The sequence below is a fragment of the Aythya fuligula genome, chromosome 21, assembly GCF_009819795.1.
Source record: "Aythya fuligula isolate bAytFul2 chromosome 21, bAytFul2.pri, whole genome shotgun sequence".
Classification (NCBI taxonomy): Eukaryota; Metazoa; Chordata; class Aves; order Anseriformes; family Anatidae; genus Aythya; species Aythya fuligula.
Window position 1 is genome coordinate 335,359 of NC_045579.1, and position 12,945 is coordinate 348,303.

At 45.9% G+C, this 12,945-nt stretch overlaps 1 protein-coding gene across 1 annotated transcript in view; it reads right to left on the reverse strand.

The window, feature by feature from the left end:
• CCDC30 (coiled-coil domain containing 30) overlaps positions 1-12,945 on the reverse strand; it is a 40,037-nt gene that overhangs the window by 2,350 nt on the left and 24,742 nt on the right. Inside the window, exons 10-19 of the mRNA XM_032201395.1 lie at positions 11,249-11,406; positions 9,993-10,239; positions 8,140-8,313; positions 6,234-6,443; positions 5,482-5,639; positions 4,752-4,899; positions 3,712-3,833; positions 2,839-2,980; positions 2,567-2,703; positions 2,155-2,269 (exon numbers count right to left, since the gene is read on the reverse strand). Of these exons, the coding sequence (XP_032057286.1) occupies positions 2,155-2,269; positions 2,567-2,703; positions 2,839-2,980; positions 3,712-3,833; positions 4,752-4,899; positions 5,482-5,639; positions 6,234-6,443; positions 8,140-8,313; positions 9,993-10,239; positions 11,249-11,406 (1,611 nt within the window). The remainder of the gene's footprint in view (positions 1-2,154; positions 2,270-2,566; positions 2,704-2,838; positions 2,981-3,711; positions 3,834-4,751; positions 4,900-5,481; positions 5,640-6,233; positions 6,444-8,139; positions 8,314-9,992; positions 10,240-11,248; positions 11,407-12,945) is intronic.

Genomic DNA, 12,945 nt, shown 5'->3' on the forward strand with positions numbered 1-12,945 from the left:
CAGGCCTGCTAACTGGTGAAGAGGCCTTTGCACTGAAGTTACCAGTGGAGAGGAACCTCAATCCACTCAGCTCTTACTGGTTTGATGCCAGTGCCAGCAATAGATGCTCGGAGCCAGGAAAGGGATCAGAGGTCTGTGGGATAACACTTGAAGAGCAGCACAAAGTAATTCCAGCCACTTCATCCAAAAAACCAGTTTCACTAGGGGTCCAACTTAAGTGCCTCTGCACAAATGTATGCAGTATGGGAAATGAACACTGGGAACTGGAAGTTTTAGTTAAATCTCATGGCTGTATCACTGACCTCAGTGAGACACGGCATACCTGGGATGCTGGGATAGATGGTTACAGGCTCTGCAACACAGGGAGGCAGGGAAGGAGAGGAGATGGGATAGCCATGTACACTAGGGAATGCCTTGACTGCATGGAGCTGGGCGAGGACAATAAAAAGGTTGAGTGTCTCTGTCTTAAGTGTCAGGGAAAAGGCCAATGAGACAGATATTATGGTGGGAGTCTGTTACAGAGCACCCAGTCAGGATGAAGAAGCAGATTAATCATTCAGTAAGCTACTAGAAGTCTCACTAGCCCTTGTTCTTGGGGTGGGGGGGGACTTCAACTTCCCAGACATCTACTGGAAATACAACACAGCAGAGCGGATACAGTCTAGAAGACTCCCAGACTGTGTGGAGGATAGTTTCTCGACACAAATGGTGAGTGAGCCAGCTAAGGAAGGTGCCCCACTTGTTTTGCTGTTTGCAAGGAGGGAAGCACTTGCGAGTGAAGGACAGTTGGAGGCTGTCTTGGAGACAGCAATCATGAAAGGATCCTTGATGAAGTAAGGGAGGCAGTTCTCAATTACTTCACGGTCACTGTGGCCAGGACAGCCACCGATCGCCAGTTCACCCACAAGACCCTCTCTGTTTTACCAACAACAAATCTAGGAGAGCACCTTTCCTAGTCGGCTCCCATAGTGCCCATACCAAGTAGTTATCTCCAACATGCTTTAGAAACTTCCTGGAGCTGTCTGTATCCACTGTGTGGTATTCCCAGTTAACATCTGGCAAGCTGAAGTCACACTAAAGGATACAAACAAGTCTAGAGAAATCCCTCAATTCCCTACAGAACAATACACCTGTCCTATAGGCCATCCAGCCACGATGATGACAGACTCCCACATCTGCATTATTTGCTTTTCCTGTAATCCTTACCCAGAGGCTCTCAATCATGTCATCTCCAACTGCAAGCTGCATACAGCCCCACCCCTCCTTTACGTGCAGCATCAGCTCCTCACCTCGCCTGCCCTTGCTATGTCTCCTGAAGACCCTAAAGCCGTCCATCACAGCTCTCCAATCACTGGACTCTTCCCACCAAGTCTCCCTTATGCCAATGATATCATAGGTGTGAGATTGAGCCAAAGCTTCCAGTTCTGTTCCTCATACCGTGTGCACTAGCATACAAATATTTCAAATACACTTCAGTGTATTCAGTGAAAGCTCTGATCAGCACAATATTCCTCAAAGACTGTCATGCTGTCCCGTAGTTTATCACTAGTGAGCCTGATTTTATCCCTCTTCCCCTTCAAACCTAGTTTAATGCTCTTTCACTCAGCCACACGAACTTGTAAGCAAAACTCTTTCCCCCCTTTAAGAAAGGTGAATCCTACCAGGCCCCAGCAGGCCTGGTGTCACGTAGACTACCGCATGATAAAAAAGCCAAATTCTGCCAGTGACACCAGCCTTGGAACCACATATGGATAAGCCAGATCCGCCTGCTTGTTTTGATATAATTCCGTACAATTCAAAGGATAGAGGATAATTCTGCTGGCACCCATGATCTCTTTACCAATATCTCAAAGGATCCCAAAGGCTCTGAAGTCTCCTTTAATCACCCTTGGACTTCTCATCATAAATTTGTCGCTACCCACATGAAAAAGCAAGGGCAGATAATAATGAGTGCCATACCAGGCTAGGAGGTCAGCTACCCCTGAAGTCCCTCCTCAATGACAAAGCCATTGCAGTCTACTGCGGGCTTGGCGTCACTTCCCACCCAAAGCAGAGGATCGGTTCAACCCTTCCCTGGCACCTCAGCTGCAGCTTGGATACTGACCTACTCTCAGGACATCAGCTCCTGTAACCTGTCTGCTCAGAGGGTCTCACCTCCGTGTTGGGAGCGTGGATGCTCCTCATGGCGCGCTGCGAGGTGGGCACGTGGCTGGAGAGCTGCAGTTTGCTCTCATGCAGCCCCATGTTCTCCTCATCCAGGATCTTCACTCTGGGCACGTTGTATACAAGGCATAAGTTATTTCCCATCCAGGCACACTGTGCTTTCAAAAGGGCATTTTCTTTTTCAAACTCAGACCCTTTTGCCTGCACAGCCTTCAGCTGCATGCCAAGGGCCTAACTAAATCCCACAGCAACGAAAGCCCCAGCACTAGTGACTGAGGCATAATCCAGGCTTTCCTCCAGACAGAACAGGGATTTCTTCAGAGAAAGGAAAATAAAAACAAAGAAGTACTAGGATTAGGCAGGTTTCCAGGGGCATCTCACCAAGACATCATTAGGAGCCTACCTGCTCTGCAGGGTGGCAATCGTAGACCTGGTGCTCCAAGGGGTCTCCTCTTGGTCAGTTATCTTCTGGAGGAGTCGTCTTCTTTCCTGGAGTAATTTCTCATTCTCAGTAGTGATCTGTGCAATCAACACCTTCCCCTGAGTGTTGTTGCAGAAGGGAACAACAACCAGCAGTTACGCTTTGTTCTTCTCTATCCACTCAAAGTGTCTTACCAAAAGGATCACCATCAAGCATGTTCCCTAGGAGGGAAAGCCCTTGATGTGTTCTCTTACCTTTTCTACTTGGAGTTTTGACTCACTGAGCTCACTTTCAAGCTGCTTAATTCTGCTGTCCCTTTGTTTCACCTCATGGATGAACGTCTCTTTGGCTCTGCGGATCTTGTCTTTGTGGCGGAGCTGCATTTCATTATATTTCCTGAAGAGGCACAGAGACAAACTTAAGGCCATGAAATCTTTTTGTGTTCTGGGTCAAAAACAAGGCAGATGTTCTGTGTTTATTCGGGCTTTTCCAAGCACGAACTGGCAGCCATCTACCAAGCTCTACATGGCTTCCCAGTTAAAGGCAGAATGAGCACACCAGCTCACTGGTAACCAGCAACACTGGGGTTAAATATTTTTCTTTCCTGAGACTTGCGATTGCTGCTCTCCCCTTGTATCCTGTCCATTTAGGCAGGAAAGACTTCCTTTTTTTTTTTTTTTTTTTTTTTAATTAATTTTCCTTTCTGTCCCAGTTGGAAAATATCATACAAAAGTCTCTATCAGATTAGGGACGTTTGCATACATTTGCTCAAAACTCATGAGAAAAACGCTACCGGGCTTCAAATTAGTTCAAAAGTATTCTGATGGGAAAAAGCAGCTCCATGAAGCCCCTCTGCCCAGACCCTAAACAGCAGCACCCACAGCTCTCCTTAGACACCCTCTCATTTTGCACACTGCTTTAGCTGCCAAGAGGAACACGAAGTAGCAGCAGATGTGTGATGCATAACCTAATTGCACAAAAGGGCATCAGGTTAAGGCTAGTATCTCAGTGCTAAATGTCCTGAACAGGAGAGACACGAACGGCTACAGAACAGTGATGGCGTGTGTGACCACCAGAGCAATTCCTGGGAAATTTGTCTTCATGTTCCCTGCTGCTTCAGTCCTTACCTGATGTACAGATCTTTCTGGTTCAAAAGACGGACTCCTTCCTCATAAAGAGCTTTGTTTTCCTCCTTCAGCAGTGAAAGCTGCTCTGAAAGCTTCTGGTTCTCCTTGTGACATTGGAGATGCTGGAAGAGTTATTTTTTATTTGTGTGTCCTCAGCTACAGCAGCCCTCTGCCTCCTTTTCAGGCTGGTCTCTCTTGCAGTCTGTCATTAATCCTCACATTCCCCGTGACAGATAATATCCATCCATCCTGCTTCCCAACCTCCCTGCTGCCAAAGCCACTGCCTCCTCCTGCATCAGGTTTACGTGGCAAGGCTTTGGTAGCAACAGGACAGTGGGGTGGCCTCTGTGAGCACAGCCCAGCAGCTGCCCCGTGTCAGAGAAAGGCCAGTCCCAGACAGCTCCAAAAGGGACCTGCCACTGCCCAAAGCCCACCCGATGAGCACCGTTGGTTGTGCCTCTGGGAGACCATATCAGAGAAAGGGAAAAAACTGCTGTGCAACAGCAGCTGGGAGAGAGAACAACAGAGAGAAACAGAGAGCGAGAGAGCAGTGTGGTGTTCAGCTGCCCATCAGGGTGAAACCACCACACCTCCCCAAAAAGAAAGTGGAATATGAACTTCTGTGCTGCTGGGGGACCACAAGCTTCAACAGGGCAGAGGAAGACAATGCATCCTGCCAGACAGTGAACTCTACCAAAATTTTCCTGTGAAAATCTCCATGCTTCATGAGAAAATGGGATGGCCTTTTCCTCTCTCTCTTCAATCCCTCCTTCCCTGCCCTCACAGTTGCATCCCCAGGAAACCTACTCAAGATGGGATGGTGCTTTTCCTCCAGTTCTTTTTTTAAGTCAATGGGATCTGTAATTGCTCAGCACTTGGCTGGATTTGGCCATATTTCACCAGTTCCCACACACAGATTTCATACTGGAATGGTCCCATTTACCCACACAAATTGTTCCCTAGAGTTCAGTCTGCCCTGGAGCCAGCCACCAGTACAGCATCACCTTGGGTGATGTGGACGTGTCTGTGCTGCAGCTCACCTCACTCGAATCAGTTTTCCTCTCATCTTCTAGGGCATGCAGAGTCTTGGCCTGCAGCTCCACATGCATCTTGGCCAGTGATGCCTCTGTCTCATGCGAATGCCGGAGCTGCTGCCGCAGCTCCTCCACCTGTTGCTCCAGGAGCTTCCTAAAAGCACGTCGGTGTGACAGTGAGACACAGACACAGAGGCCAGCCCATGGTGTCCCACCATGAATTGAAGGCCAGCTGTGGTCTAAAAACAACATCGTGCCTGCATCCACACCTGCCCTGGACAACTCTGAGGGTAGGTAGAAAGAAACGAGCACATCCCACGTGTCCCCATGTCCTAGTGCCCTGCAAAACGGCGACTGTCCTATCTGGGAATGTCAAACCCAGTGTGAACACAGCTGTGCTGGGACACTGCAGGAACAGCTGCTGGCGTCTAGAAGATAAATAATCACTGAACCAAAATCACTGGGCTGGCTGGAAAGGCACATGCACCTTTTGAGGCAGCTGAAGTCTCCACAAATGTTTTAATTTTTTTTTAGGGGATTCTGTCTGGCACGGACACTTGGAGACTGTCTATCACAGACACAAAAGAAAAGATGGGAGGCAAAAATCAGCAACTCTGTGAGCCCACCTAGGGCCAGGCATGGAGCTGCAGAAGGTAGCTGGGAACACAGAAGCATTTGCTGGCTGGCACACACCTCTTCTCCACTCACAGCACAGTTCTTACCCAGCTCTGGGTACCTTTTCAGCAGCTCCTCACGGAGTTCTTGCTGCACTCGAGCTTCGTTTTCTCGAGCCTCCTTCAGTTCCTCCTCCAGGAGTTTCTTGTCTGAAACACGGGTCTCTGCCAGCAGGAGCTGGTGTTGTGAATCCTTCAACTTCTGATGGAGCTTTGAGATCTCAGATTAAAATGGGACATGGATTAAATTTTCTGAATTTAACAAGCCAGTACTTGGACCCAAAATGAATAATATTTTTAAATGGCTATCAATTAGTTTGGATCAGATACTATGTCATGAATTAGCAACATGTTTTTATTTTTACACTTAAATCAATGCTGTACCCTTCAAAAACAAACCCAAAGATTAATCAGGAACACAGAAGAATTGATGCTATAGAAAACATAAGCTTTTGTAACTCACTAGATTGTGAACAGCAGCCAGGGTCCTCTGTGAGGACATGATCCAGATTCCCTACATCTGCCAGCCCCACTATAAGTATTCTCAGATACCGAACTTTAGAGTCAGGAGTTAAGGCATCCAATTTGCTTTCTATTGTCTTAATTATGCATCCTCTATTAACCATTATGTCTCTTAAAATACTCAGCCAATCTCCCAGGTGATCTCAAACTAGTAAAATAGACTTCAGGGAGCTGATTTGTGAGCTGCTAGGGCTTCTTTTTCTGAACTGCAGCTATATAAAACTGCTAAAAATATACCTAATATACGTAAAATATAGCTAAGATGTTACCTTAGTCCATGTTGATGAGTTACCTGTTTTTGTGCTTCATACACTTTGGACTTTTCCTGTATAAGTTTCTCTTGCAGGCTGCTCTGCAATTTATCAGCATGGAAGCATTTCAAGAGCTCTTGTTCAAGTTCTTTGACCTTCTGCTGACTTTTTTCCAACTGTGCTGAGAGAGAGGAGCATGTCTCAGTTGTGTCTGAGAGCTTTGCCCGAGCTTGCTTCAGTTCAACTTTGACCTGAGTTTCAAAAGAAGAAATCAAGTCTGAACTTCTATATATATTATCTGAAATGTCTGGATCTAGAACAGGGAAACAGGATTACCAGACACTGAAAAAGAGTAAAAGAATAAATACAGGGACCAAGTACACCATATTTATTTGGAGGTGGTGCAATTCCATGGAGCTGAGGCAGAGGATGCTTGACAGCATCAGCTACTGCACGGTCAGAACATTTCTTGGGCAAAAACTGGAGAGAGACCAATACATTCATAGACTCAAATAGTCACTAGTGCTAACAAGAACACAAATGAGACCCAGTTTCTTCAAATCATCACTTCAGACCTCCCATAGCTTGTAAAATGATCACAGAATCATTAAGGTTGGAAAAGACCTCCAAGATCATCTGGTCCAACCATCCCCTACCACCAAGGTCACCTACTAAACCATTCCCTAAGCACCACCTCCAACCCTTCCTTAAATACCCCCAGGGATGGTGACTTCACCACCTCCCTGGGCAACCCCTTCCAATGCCTGACCATTCTTTCTGAGAAGGAATTTATCCTAATTTCCAACCTAAACCTCCCCTGGTGCAACTTGAGGCCATTCCCTCTAGTTTCCTGTGAGAAGAGGCCAACCCCGAGCTCCCCACACCTTCCCCTCAGGCAGTTGCAGAGAGCAATAAGGTCCCCCCTGAGCCTCCTCTTCTCCAAACCAAATGCCCCCAGTTCCCTCAGCCACTCCTCACAGGACTTGTGTTCCGGGCCCTTCACCAGCTCCGCAGCCCTTCTCTGGACACGGTCTAGGGCCTCAATGTCCTTCTTGTAGTGAGGGGCCCAAAACTGAACACAGTACTCGAGGTGCGGCCTCACCAGAGCAGAGTTCAGGGGGACGATCACCTTCCTGGCCCTGCTGGCTGCACTACTCCTGACACAAGCCAAGAGGCCGTTGGCTTTCTTGGCCACCTGAGTACACTGCTGGCTCATGTTCAGGTGAGCATCGACCAACACCCCCAGGTCCTTTTCCTCTGCACAGCTTACCAGCCACTCTGCCCCAAGCCTGTAAAGCTACATGGGGTTCTTGTGGCCAAAGTGCAGGACCCAGCCCTTAGCCATGTTGAACCTCATCCCATTGGCCTCTACCCATCGACCCAACCTGCCCAGGTCCCTCTGCAGGGCCTACCAACCCTCCAGCAGATTGACACTTCCTCCCCCAACCTGGTGTCATCTGCAAACTTACTGAGGGTGCACCCAATTTCCTCATCCAAGTAATCAATAAAGATATTAACAAGGATGGACCCCAACACCAACCCCTGTGGAACACCACTGGTGGCCAGCTGCATTTTACCCCATTCACCACCACTCTCTGGGCCTGGCCACCCAGCCAGTTTTTAACCCAGCAGAGTGTACCTGTCCCAGCCATGGGCTGCCATCTACTCCAGGAAAATATTGTGGGAAACCACGCCAAAGGCCTTGCTGAAGTCTAGGCAGATTATGTCAACAGCCTTTCCCTCATCCACCAGGAGGGTCACCTGGTCACAGAAGGAGATGAGGTTGGTCAGGCAGGACTTGCTTTTCATGAACTCATGCTGGCTGGGCCTGATCCCCACATTGTCTTGCACATGTTGTGTGATTGCATTCAAGATGACCTGTTCCACCACCTTTCCTGGCACTGAGGTGATGCTTTCCTCAAGCAGTTATCCCTGCTCTGTTCCTACCTTGGTGCATTCCTGCTGGAGCAAGAGATTTTGCTTTTGTAAGTCAACATTTTTCTCCCTTTCATATCTCAGCTCCCTCTCAGCTGAGCTGCACAAATTCTGAACTCGACGCAAGTCCTGCCGCAGCTGCTGCACTTCTACCTCCTGCTGTTGGAATCTCTCTTCAGACATACTCTGCAGGAACAGCAAAACAAAGGTCATGGGAGAAGTGATTTAAAGGAAGGATAAAGACTGGTAATTAAGAAAGGTGAGGATTGCAAAAGTATGCCAGTAGACTTTATGGGCATTTAAGTAGGAAAAGGGGTACAGTATTTCTTCTGATTCCCACCCAAGCAGGTCACTGCCACAACACCATAACCTGTGTCCTACCCTGTCCATCTCCATGGAGAAGCTTATACAGCTCTAGAGGTTGAAGGAGAAGATGCAATAACCTGGATCAGGCAAGAAATCCCCGTTAAAGCTAACCTAGCAAACTAAAGAAAAACAACGCAGGTTGCTCTTAACTCAGATATCTGATGCTGAACTGGTTTCTGATGGTGTTGCAGAGTTTTGTGACAGTCTTGCTAAGCACGAGTGGTGCACCCAGACACAACTTCCAGAGGTAGGAGGAACAAAGTGGGTCCTGCAGCAGTGCAGGACACTGACACAGTGCAACAGCAGCCTGGACACCTTGGAGTGGTCACCCACTTCTGTCACAGGAAAACAGGTTTACAATAGCTTTCAGAAAATGACTGAGCTCTTCGGTCCCCCATCTTCTTGAAAGTGCACTGTACACAGATTAGAAGCTCTATGTTTGGTGTATCAAAATCCTTCTTTTTCCCAGCATCAATTTCAGCCATCTGGTGATCTGCATTCTTGCCTTGCAGCTTCACCTTCTGTTCTTGGGACCAGGTGAAGTCCCCTGAAGATCAAGCTTACATTCTCAATAAATGTTCAGCTGTGTGGGAACCCTTTGTTTGGTGCTCTTGGATCTGGCAATGTCATTTGTTCCCAGATGTTCCCCCAACAGGGATTTGTTCTCACCTTATCCTGTTAGGATCCTTTTCTGTATCCCCTCTACACCTCTTATCTTGCTCTAGAAGACAGTACACTTTTCTGGTCTGCTCTAACTGTACAAATGCGATGCATCTTGGTATCAAGCGCAGCTCTGATCCTCTTTTGCACTCCCACTCCTGCCTGCAGGCCCTCCTGTCCTCTCTTTGCTTCCAAACTCCCACACATAATCATTGCTTATCTTAAAACTTCCCAGCCTGGATTTCTTCATCATTTCTTCTTCTTGATAGGGCTAGCTGCTCTTCCCCTCCTTTTTTAGCTCTTGCAGTAAGACAGGTGAACAACTTGCATTTAAAGCAGATAAACACAGCAGCACACAGCCCTTGCCTGCCGCCTGGTAGAGCAATTGGCAAGCAGTAACCGAGGCTGCAGCAAAATCCAGGGGCTTGTGAGCTGCCACTTGGAGTCAGCAGGTGATGAGTTCAGGCACAGCAGTACAAAAGCAGAAAACCCCAAGGGCAGTGGAATAGTTTCTGATGGTCTTGTAAGGGCTTGAAAGCCAGCTCTGTTGCTCACACTCCAAAAGGGAGATAAGAAAGAGCTCTAAAAAAGTCAAAAATATTATCTGAGGACTCTATAACTTATTTCTTTCACCTGCAGTAAGAGAGGCATTCAGTTTATCCAAGTTCTCATTATGTCCAAAAACATGACAGAAGGAAATCATTACATTTGCTCATTCCCAAGCATTTTTCCCAAGGAAATCAGCCTGCCTCTCATCTCCTGCTGTAGTGTGTTAACACTACAGCACTGCAAGAACTGGCTGATGCTGGAGATGTCAAAGATTGCAAAACTGTCCATACCTGTTTAATGCTCCCATTTAAGCTGCCTGCAGAGCTCTGTGACACAAGAAACCTGTTGTCTCCATGGACCATGCCTTGATTCGTCCTCAAAGTCTCTTCAACTGTGCTGTCAAGCTGCTCCCTGGTAGTCAGGATATCTTGCTTTAGCTTGGCAATTTCTTCCAATAACAACTGTTTTTCTTCATTGTTCTCCTTTAGCTGCTTTTCTAGCTCCTCTCTCTTCTTGTTGCTTTCTAGTAATTCAGAACTTGAAGAAGAAATAGTAAATCAAAGAGATAACTATACACATCCATGGGAAATCACTCTCTGAACAGAAAACTAGGGATATGAGAGTCCAGTGAAATCCCAGGGATTTTAATCCTGGGGACTAGCAGTTCTGGGCAAGGTTCAGTCTCCCACAGACACTGATCCACAAAACTATGTATCCGAAGGGTCAGCTCCCAGTCATTAGTTACTAGTTTAACTGCTATGCAAAGAAACACTCGCATGGGCCCATGTGAACCGTTCTGCACCAACAAGCAGCACCAGAGCACTCACACAGTGCCTTGCTGCATGGAAGTAGGGGCTCAGCTCTCCCCATCAGCTGTCTGACTTATCCTGATCCAAACTATACGACCTTACAAGCTAATATACCTGTCTTATCCCAATTTTTACTTTATCTCAGTACTGAGCTAGCCAGGTAATTGAGAGCTGACTATAACCATACTGGATTTAATCCATACTTTTACTTATTAATGAAAGTTTGAGCATGGATGCTTTAACTTCAAATTTGTACTGGTCTACCGAAAAAGGGGAGTGAAGGAATACCCCTGACATCTGCTGAAACCTGTTCTTCAAGGATCACTGAAATTCAGAGCAGGATGTACAACATAAGCTGTTGGCAGTGGTTAGGCCCAAGAAGCCTTAACCCATGATGGGAACTCTTTGGGACCACAGTAGTCCAAATGCTACCTAACTCAAAGAGAAAAAGCCCACTGCCAAAGAATAGCTCTCATTTACGCTGTTCAGAATGTGGAGCAGGTGCAGAAAAAAAAAAAAAAAAAAAAGGCTTACTGCTGATTGATCATGATATCACTAAGGGAAATGCTTATTCATCAAAAATCCCTACAGAGAGCTGATTACCTTATACCTTAGAGGAAGGCACAAACTGCTGTGCCCGTTCTTGCCAGAAGAAACACTCTGGATTTTGAAAAGACTAAACAATTAATCATCAAAGATAAATGGCAGAAAGTACCACAGGCCTTTTTAAGGTTTACCGTACAAGTTCTTGTTCATCCGTCAAGTTTTGGATCTGCTCTTCCAAAAATACTACTTTAGCCATCTGCTCTTCATGTGTCTTTTCATCTGTACATAAATTTTCATGTTGCTGCTCAGGTTTGTTAATCTGCTCACTTTCTTGTACAAGTTCAGAGGCCTGCAAGGTCAGAAACACCATGACTTTCATTTTCTTCACTCTCATTGAAATATTCCAAACAGTACAACACAGCCTGGGGACTCCATCAAGCAAAGGTCTGTTATTCTGCAGCTGAATTATTGTAGCTCTTGACCTCTGAAGATATATATACAAGTTTTCCATCATGGGAGGCAGCTGTGTGTAAACTATCACCAAATCACAGTTATTATTTGATTTCATCCTTCTGTTGGCCATCTGTAGTTCTCAGTGCTTTATATCACATGCCACATTTCTTTACAAAACTAGCAACTCTTGGAAAAACAGAGAGAGCATCCTCCAACCAAAGCCAAACCAAATCAACTTTCTGTGGATGGCTGCTCTCCTCTTTCAGTGTCACCTATGCCTTAACATGGCAATGGCAGACCCAAAACCAAAGCCTGAGACACAGAGCAAACGCACAGAAAATAAAAGGGATGAAAAAGAAAAGAAGGGATGAGGAATGCGTAAGAACACGGGAACTCCCAAACTGGACTGGAACCAGGATCTGCCTAGCCTAGTATTTGCTTCTAAGCAGTGGCAAAACCAAATCCTTCAAAGGAAAATGCTGTTAAACCCAGAGTTATTACTCTGTTTCGTAAAATTTGTGGTTTTGTTGTTGTTGTGTGTTTGTTTATATCAATAGCTCTTTTTAAGTATATACTAGCACAAATATTTTAATTCCAGGTCTTCTTATCCACCCTCAGATGTGTTTGTTTATACTGAACAATGCAGACAAGCAGCTTCTATCTGCAGCAGACACTAGAAGGACGGTGATTCCTTTACATTTCTCACCTTTGTATCTAACAAAGCATTATCTTTTTGTAGCTTCTCGTGGAATACGTTAAAGAAATCCCTGTTTGCTGATAATCTTTGCAGACTCTGGAGGTCATTATAATGGCTTCTATGGTCTGGTTTTGAGTCAGGCAACCCATGTTAAAGAAAGCAGTTAGCAATGAAATACCTCTAACTATAAGCTCAGAGAAAGCTTTCTCCTCTCAAATGTCCAGAAATCTTTTAAAAAACAAGAAAAAGGTTCCAACAAATGCAAACAGCTCTGTGTATAGCATTGGCCCATGGCACATCACATACATAGTCATTATTAAAAGCTACAAGGACTAAAATAATTAGTTTGAAATTACTAGGCCCTTTCTATGTTTTGGACATCCCAACAAACAACATCGAACAACCTCAAATCTTGATCTCCAGGTGCATATTACTCGTAACAGCCCAATAAATTCATGCCAGGCTCACTTCCAGCACTCTGTTGGAAGATGTTTTGTCCCAGTATAGCCGCTCTAACAAAAGGGGATGAATGCATTTGTGAAGTCAATGATCCTACCAAACACATGCAAGTCCTCTATTTCCAAGATGATTACAGCCATCCAGCCTAACACAGGCCACTGGATTTCATCTCATGATCCCTTTAATGGAGAAATAGCCTGCTCTGCAGCTTAAGCAAAACCACCAGCCAACAGGTGGCTGAATGACAAACAAATTCACAGATATATACAATTTTGATTA